This window comes from Eufriesea mexicana, unplaced genomic scaffold (assembly GCF_001483705.2).
Source record: "Eufriesea mexicana isolate 0111107269 unplaced genomic scaffold, ASM148370v2 scaffold4744748860, whole genome shotgun sequence".
Classification (NCBI taxonomy): Eukaryota; Metazoa; Arthropoda; class Insecta; order Hymenoptera; family Apidae; genus Eufriesea; species Eufriesea mexicana.
This window is the reverse complement of record NW_016908008.1, coordinates 105099-114755: the sequence shown is the minus strand read 5'-3', so window position 1 is coordinate 114755 and position 9657 is coordinate 105099. Positions and strand designations below refer to the sequence as shown.

Here is a 9657-nt window from a genome sequence, read left to right as displayed (position 1 = left end):
CTCTGCATCAAAGACAGGGTAGATCAAAGAAGGACATACTCAAAAGAGTTCGCTGAATGCAATCGAAGTCCTTTTCGTGCTAACAATTTGAAATTTTTGAGTGTAATCAGGAAACCGTCTGAGCACTACATGGGGAGGAAAATGTGACTGTAGGAACATTAAAATGAGAGATTAACCCATTAGCTGCCACGATCCCCATTTGGGGATTTTGGAATTTTACGTACACCACTCGGTGCCAAAAATATATTTGGTACGCCTGACAGTTTAGTTTTATTCTATATATATCAGTCAATATTGTACGTAGCAAAAAGTGTGTATTCCGTGCTTCGTTTCTATACAACAAGCGAACAAATTTGAAATTCGCGTGTAAGTTGAACGGAACAGAATTGTCATATTTGAAGCATTATATTTTTGGTTTGGTTTTTATATTATAATGAAATACCGTACATAAATATGTAATTTAGAGGTTATAGTAACGATTTGTTACTTACTCGGTCTTTTGTTTTTTATTGAAATGATTTTATCGATCATTTTATAACGATACCCATTTTGGGACTTTTTCAAAAATATCGAATATTTTCAAAACAAAACGTAATTTGAATATAATTATACTGTTACACAACCTTTTGTACATATATATAACTTATCCGGCCAAAAATTTCAAAAAAAGAAATTTGGCAGTTAATGGGTTAAACGATGTTGCATTTTTAATAGAAGTTTTCTTTAGACATAAATTATAGTACAGTTCATAGTACAGAAAAGGGTTCGAAAACAGTGATTTGGAACATTATCTGAAATTTGATCTGAGAGATCTGAAAGTCTCTTCGAACATCAGTGAGAGGATAGTTTGAAAGGAAAATTAAAAATTTGTCAAAAGGATATTAAAAGCGGAAATATGGTGCTTAGTATTCAATGAAAATGAAAAATGGGATAGATCGAAATTGATCACTCCAATCACTGAATGTGGACCTTATTAATAATCAGAATTGTTTCTATATATATCAGTACAAGTGCTAAATGAAAAATAATATAAAAATAATAAGACAAATAATACTTAGTATATACCTTGATTATGCAATTTGACATATAACTATTACAATTCCAAGTACAATTATTATTTATAAAATTCAGGCATTTACTGAGAAAAAAGGAAAAGGTTTAAAGCACCATGTTCTCTGAGTTTTCTTAAAAGAAATTTAAAAATAATTCTCCAAATTTGCCGATCTAAAATGTGAGAATTTACAATTAAAAAATAATTACTAATTTATAAATACTGCGACTTTCATGTTAAAATTGTTGCACTTCGTTGCAGCAAAGTTATACAACAGCGTTATGTATGTCAACTGATTAAATATAATACAATATAGGTATTTCTTGAATAGCAAAAATAATTAATTTCACGTTATACGAAACACAATGATTTGGGAATTAGATACAAATTTTGGGATTGTATTCTACGTATGTCGTTAAACAAATTTTGAATAATGAATCGAGTGTGTGTTTCCTAAAACAATGTTAATATTACTAGAGTCTTCCACTGCATAATAATTAAACTGAAATTGGAACTGGAATTTTATATTCATCTGTAATTTTATTTAAAAGTAAATAATGTTCTATAAAATTTTTAGTGACATTTAGTAACATTACTGATTCAAAAATGACAGTCTACATAAAATGGAATACTTCATTTTAAACGTTATAATGCTCAAAATATTAGATCGTTATTATTAAAGCTCTCAAATAATTTTTTATTTTATTATTCGAGTTGGATATTTATTACAATAAATTACGATATAACATTATTGATCATGATAAAATTCAATCCAGTGAAGACATCCACAAATGACATTATTTTAATAATCGTGATATTAACTATTTAAATTATGTTTCAATGATCTTGTTCCCGACTAATTATGCTATGCATGTCTATCTTTGATCAAGTTTTTATATACAGAATGTATATACAATGTCTTTTAATCAATGATAGCAGTCAAAAAACTAAATTCAATCACAAAGGTTCCCAAAAATTCGAAGATATTTCATCTTATCTCCGTTCGCATCCTGTCGATCGTCTATCCTCAAATCCTGCTAAATCCACGTGTTGTCATGGATGATTAAACTCCATTACTCCAGCTGTCCATTGTTGTCCACATAGTATTCAGTCCGTAATCCTGAGAATAAGATTACGATACATCGATCACTCCTGATCAACAAAGACTTGATCAACAATTAAGTTTTTGTTATTTTCCCTATGCTAATAAAATTAATATAATACGTCCAAACTAATAAAATATTCAAAGGAGTTTATTCAAAGAAGAATATTCCCATCCACATCATAAACCTCAGCTTGGTCACTATCGTATACACAGGGTGTTCCAGTAACGGTAGTACAACTCGCAAGGGAGTAATTCTACGTGAAAAAATAAATCGAAAATGAAGAATAAAAATTTTTCATTCGAAGCTTCATTTTCGAGAAAATTGACTTTGAATATCCATCGAGTACACGTGCACTTAACTATGTCTTAGATGGATAGACCATCGATACATCAGTATCGATGGTACAACTGAGGAGGGGGTGATTCTACGTGAAAAAACAAATCGAAAATAAAGAATAAAATTTTTTGATTCGAAGCTTCGTTTTCGAGAAAATCGACTTTGAATATCCACCGAGAACGCTGGTATACTGATGGTCCATCCGCCATTGCCAAAGTTAAGTGCACGCGTACTCGGTGAATATTCAAAGTCGATTTTCTCGAAAACGAAGCTTCGAATAAAAAAATTTTATTCTTTATTTTCGATTTGCTTTTTCATATAGAATCACCCCCTTCCTGATTGTACTACCGTTACTGGGACACCCTGTAGATATCGATATAGCGATTTATCTCCCTTTCCTTGTAATTAGACATGTAAATACTATTGTTCTTTGGAATCATGGAGCAGAAATTGATCGTTCTCCTGTTCATAGCTGCAGGTCTGGCAACGTCATCGAGCAATCGTCCATCAGCCGGTGGCAATAGTGGATCTAATCAACACGAAGATGAAGATGTCGACTTGGTGGTCGACGGTGACGACGCTGCCGAATTTGGGCCAGCACAGTATTCCGAGGCAGACGTAATTGCACCGCGCATGGATGGCACCCCAAGAGAACAAAAAGAAAGAGATGCTCTTCGAGAAGCCGTGATATCGCCAAACGCGTCAAACACGCCGCACACACCCGAACAAATTGGCCAAGGTTTGGTCGAAGTGAAGCCTGAACCAGGTACGACGACACCTCTTGGCCAGAACGAGCAAGATGAGAGCGTTTCGACGTCGCCCAGAAGGGATGGTGACACACCGGTGATTGAGGCTCTCAGAGGCAGGATTCGGGAATTAGAGGCTGAAATGCGTGGTCAGCCGTTTAAGTGTCTCATCTGCATGGTGAGTTTTTATTGTTATAAGTATTACTTATAATCATTACTTATGATATAACATATTCTATGTCATCCATATATCAAGTATATTACATGTCTAAGTGTCTTCTTAAAGAAAAGGAGTCATGTAATATTTACAGTATAGTAGCTTGATGACTATTTACATGATTTACATGTTATGTAGTAGTTTAATGAATACCTTACCACTTACGTAACTTACATGTTATATAGTAATTTTATGACTACCTTGCTACTTACATGACTTCCATGTTATATAGTAGTTTGATGACTACGTACATGATTTACATGTTATGTAGTAATTTTATCATCACCTTACTATCTACATGACTTACATGTTATATTGTAATTTAATGACTGGCTGCATATCTTATGTGTTACATGATATATACATGAATACTTATATAACTTACATGTTACATAGTAAAAAAGAATAGAATATATTGACCATTTTGATTAAATACAGTTTAAGAATATTTATAGCATAAGATTTTTTGTCTCTTTGCACTTATAATTCATAATTCATAATTGCACATAACCTTAACTCATGTATTTGTATTATTAGTATGCATATAGATTTGAGTACATATTACATAGTACGTACTTATATAAACTTACATGGTATATAGCAAGTTCACTGAATAATAATTGATGAAATATAATAAAATATAATAATTGAAAGTTAGCAGAATGTAAAAGCAGTATTTAATCTTTCTGTTATTTAAAGTATTCAATCTTGTCCAAATTTCTTTTGAGTAACTAATTTCCAAAATCCTACAAATTATTACATTGTAGTAGAATATTAAAAAGGACAATCCTTAAATTCTTGTTTATTTAGGTTGTGATTTACTAATGTAAACAAATATTTGATTTATTTATGTCTACAGGAACAATATAAAAAACCTGTGACTTCAGTCTGCTGCTGGCATGTGCATTGTGAGCAATGCTGGTTACACACATTGGTAAGTCATCAATATTTTGTTAAATTAATTTTCAGATTACATCCTGATAACTTGAGTTTTGGTATTTATTTACAAAACGTAAAGTATACATTTTGAAAAACTGGAATTTGATTAATGAAAATTACAATCTTATAGAACATTTAGAAAAATTAATTGAAAGTTTAAGTAATTTTGAAACAGATTTAGGAACTTTTTATTTCAAAAATTTAAGTTAATGTTGTTTAAATGACAATAAAAAGACATTGTTGAATGCTTACATATCGTGCAATTCTTTCCCTGACAGGTGATATATTACTTACAAAATCAATTTTGAAGCAAAGTTTTATCTTAAATCTTTGCCGCAAGTATATACAATCAAATATTTTAATTCAAAAAAATTTCTATTCTAATTAGACAACATTATGTACATAAAATATTATTTGAATTGAAAATAATTATTTATTTATTTAAATAACACAATAATTTCTAATTTTAATCTCCCATGTGATATAGTTTTGTATATACATTTGATACGTGATATACATTTACATGCAACCAAATTATTAACACATAATATTAATGCATGTTAAATATTTCGTGCCAAAATTATTTTCCTTTACAGAAAATTAAAATTACAGATATAACACCATATGAATGTTGTGCTAAATTCTATTTAATTTGCATTACTATATTTAGAAACATAAATATATGTATACTATCATTTATAAACAATTTTAAAATAGAATAGTGAAATTGTCAGAGAAAGGATTGAAGATAGATAGGAAAGCTTGAATAGCATAGAAAAAATGTTTTGAGAAGAGTTATCCCTTTCAGGGCGCGAAAAAGCTGTGTCCACAATGCAACATGATAACCTCGCCTTCAGACTTACGGCGTATCTACATGTGAAGGGAGTCGCGTGCCAAACAAGAAGCTGTTGGTTCCGAGTTGTTCGTAGAAAGGTCGATCGTAAGAAAATCAACGCGTTTCAAGTGTTTCGATCGTGTAAATATCTGTACATATTTATGCGCCACGTTAAATTAACTCCTTTAGATTTACCACGTACTGATACGCACTATAGCGTTAGTAAATTAAGCCGTGAAAGGCGCGCGTGAATGATGTCTCGATCGAACCGAGTCGAGCAATGTCGATTATGTTTTATCGTTCGTCACGCAGACCAATTTTCATCGTACTCCGCTGACAAGTTATTGTAAGATGTTAGTAGAAAAATTGTACATTATTTTGCAAAATAATTACTTCGATACTTAAGAATCGATCGTACAGATCGAGCAACATTTTCAATGTCACAAATACAAATATTCTAATAATTTAATTATAATTATAACTTACCGTATTAATTATTTGTACACGTTCTCGTTTTCCTTCGTTTTTATTACAATGTATCTCTGTATATCTTCAGATAGTCAAGAAGTCTGTTGAGGTTAATGCTTGCGGTAAGGCGGTAAATACGATACTTTTAGACGTCTGATTATCGTCGGTAGGTAATAGTCTAGAGGGCAGTGTCAAGCATCGTTGTCGAACCTGATTCGAATCGAAGACTATTCGCGCGTACCTGAAATTCTAGGTGTTATTTCGAACGATTAACGTCTACTTTAAAGTCGCCCCTTTTGCAGGATCTACAGTTTTTCTCTTAATCCTCTTCCGAAAGAAACAATGTATCTGTGTCTACGATTCATCGAGTTCAATTTACAAAGACGAGTATTATTGTATGTGTAAAATATAATCGACAACTTTGTTAACGCAACTATTTCCAGTAGAATTTCCGTAACGCGAAAGGAACGATTTGAAAATAGTCAAAAGTTATTGTATTTAATACGAACAAAGCTCACGAACAAGTGGGAGTATGAATTCTTTTTAGCATTTGTTACGAGTATCTAGCAATTTGTTATGTAATCCTTTTAATTCGAACCGAAGCAAGCAAAGAACATCCAAAAGGAAGATCGGTATACGTTTGCTTTTTTAACGATAAATATTATGTAATATCCACGTACTATATGCAATTTAGACACTATACAGTGTAAAAGAAAATATTAATTTCCGTTAAGTACTAATTACTTTTTAATTTTGTCCATGAAGTCGTATATTTATTTTATTTTATCGGTAATAAAGGAAATTTGATTAAGGCAGAATGTTAAAGGACAGATTTACATTATTTAATAAAGTGTTTCCAATCATTATGAGAATTAAGATGCCATTAAGTTTGCAAATATAAATTTCTTTAAAAATGTTCAGCTGTTTGCATTGAATAAAATATTCGTGAAAATATTAATTCTATGGATAAGATGCACGTTAAAAATCAGTGAATTTGACAGTAATATACGAGTTGAATTTTATTCTACAAATTTCTTTATAAAATACGCATTATCCGAAAGCTATATCGAAATTTGTTAATTACAAATCACAAACATCAGTGTAATCCAATCGACCAAAGTCACGATACAAAACTGGATAAATTGATTAGTAGCTATTAAAATAAATAAATCAAATTCGTATGTTTTTTTTTATACACACATACATATATATAAATGGGAGAAATATCGTTTATTTTAAATAGAAAAATTCGTCGAGAAAAATACGAAGAGGGAGAAAAGAAAGAAATTACGTACATCCGTGGAATGAAAGAAAAGAATGGTCAAGACGAATCGTAATTGATCATTTTCAAAGGTTCTTATTTATTTCGTGAGTATATTATTTTATTACTGATTTTCCTTTTCTATCTTCAGAATTATTGACAACGCGAGTGAGATTACATTCGAAACGATGGTTCGATTCAAAATGATTTGATAAATTGTGTCATGAAACATTTCGATTTTCATTACTGCACATCGATCATTAGTTACGTGTAAAGCATTGTAATCTTAAAAATGTTATTTACAAATTTTCTTCCATCACTTCTCAAACATTCGAATTACTATAGTTTCACAATTGAAAGGTTTCCGCGCGATTCGATACGATCATTGCAACTTGTTCACTGTAAATGTATGATAAGATGCAGGTTACGTTGAACGGTATTCTTGTTTTAAGGTTAAGTAGGCAACTCGATCAATTGATCGTTGGAGAGAAGGAGGCGATATGTCGAAGTATTCGTTACGTATGGAAACGTAAATGTTTGTGAAAACAGTAGTACGAAAGGCTCGAATGCACTCTCTCTCTCTCTTTCTTTCCCTCTTTCTCTTTCTCTCTCGATCAAGATTTTAGATTGCTGCGTGTCTCCTCATGCACGTCGAGAAAGTTCTTGTAAATACACAAATCGAGTTAAAACCAGCAGGAGAAACCGGCTCCCCGTTGCGAGCGTTGTTCTGTAATCGAAATAAAACGATCATGGAATGTAGAACTATCGTTTACTATCAATTTTTTCTTCTTCTACACGCAATTAATTTCCCTCGATCTTAGGAATATCCCGCAACAGTCGATACGATTTGGATTCACGTGTGGACATTTTTCGAGAAAGCATATTGAGCTGAAGCCAAAACAAAGGTACGTATTATTATCGTTTTCTTGTTTTTATCGAGTATCGGTGGATATTTTTACAAGTGCGCACAATCGAAGTAAAATATCTTCAAAGTGAATCTTACAGTATTAACCACTACAACGTTAAATTGGGCATTAGAATACATTTACTATCTAGAATTTTGACTAATGGTCTATTCACGTGAATACATATTTACATGAACATAATGATTTAAATTGAATTAAAATTAACGAATATTCTTGGTAATTGCACTATACATACATACATATAAATACACATAATTATACATACATAATTATGTAAGCGAGATATTTAAAGAGTAGAAAGATTATAATTAATTAAATACTGCATAGTAATTATTATTGTCATTTCGTGTAAATTATAATTTTTCAATTTAATTTGGAGATATTTTTTTCAAAACTGAGCTGATATTAATTAGATAAAATAAACAAATCTCGGTGCCAATTTGTGCATATTCTTCACTCTGTTTATGCCTTTATTTAATATGTCTATTATTTTCTCATTTTTTATAAGGTATTATGCAACACATGAAAATGAACCCACAAATTTCGTCAACGTATTCAGAAATTATCTTAAATGAAAAAGAGTTCTATAAACTATTCAACTTTATCATCGAGGCATGATTCTAAACGCTAAATTTTCTTTAATAAAATAAAAATTTTCGTTTCTATTCCGATCAAATAAATTCTGCATAGAATAGAAATGCTATTATGATTAAATATACCAATCACGTGAAACAGTGTTTGATCTATGGGAATCGATGAAAAGTATCATAATTTAATAGTGATCGATATTCAATGAGTCCAGCCAGTGGAAGCATAATTGGGTGCAGTCGATACAATGAGGTTATGAAATCGATCAGGCGTTAAAGTTTTCGACAGCTGAAACTTGCAATACGAGACGTATAAATGAATATAACCTCATTCAGGTATGATGTCAACTTAAAATTTGTTTTTTACTTTACAATATATTCGAACAGATTTCGTATAATATAAAATTTAGAAAACAGATTTTATAAATGCATAATTTGTTGCTTTCTTTAGAGTGCATATTACACAAAAATTTTAAATATCAATTGATTGACGTTCGAGAGCCAAGCTGGTTCTATAAAATACTTTGGATGTGACTACATTAATTGATCGTTAAGTCACTGCTTAATATTTTAATTTACGATCTCGTTATACCATTGGGATGTCCCAAAATTCATGCAAAATTTAAATTTTGTACCATATGTGCGGCAAAATATTACCAATGGAAAAAACGGACAATGTAACTGTTGACAGTTCAAGGTTATTGAAAATGGAGCGATACACGAAAGAACAACACGTTTTTATTGTTGAGCAATATTTACAATTTTTAATTAAATACCTACGTTTTCTGTCAAAATTACTTATTGCCTGAATTTTGGGACACCCGATATCACTTGTTGATTTGTTTATTCAGAAACATGAGTTTTAAACAACTGAATTACAATTTGTAAGTAAATACGCCTGTGATATCAGTCTAATACAAATTTTTTCTCGGGTAACGTTTAAAAGTCAGTTTCAACTCGAAATACCCTGTATATCGATTTAAACGAATAGCAATTTATAGAAAAATAAAATATGTATAAGGAATACATTTATAAGAAATTTTAAATAATACAATATTTGAAGTTGGATTTATTATCAGTAATTTTATAAGTATGTAGATAATTAATTTCTGAATATTATAACTAACAAATGAAAAATGTTTAAAAATATTTTTTGTATAAGAATTATATATTCACGAATCCTTT

General features: G+C 30.7%; 1 protein-coding gene across 1 annotated transcript; it reads left to right on the top strand.

Moving 5' to 3' along the window:
- Window positions 1–2931: 2931 nt before the first annotated feature.
- On the top strand, window positions 2932–5509 carry LOC108552570 (ring finger protein 220). Its single transcript, XM_017907190.1, has 3 exons — window positions 2932–3417; window positions 4316–4390; window positions 5204–5509. The coding sequence occupies exons 1-3, from the start codon at window positions 2932–2934 to the stop codon at window positions 5273–5275; spliced, it is 633 nt and encodes a 210-aa protein (XP_017762679.1). The 3' UTR covers window positions 5276–5509.
- The last annotated feature ends 4148 nt before the right edge of the window (window positions 5510–9657 follow it).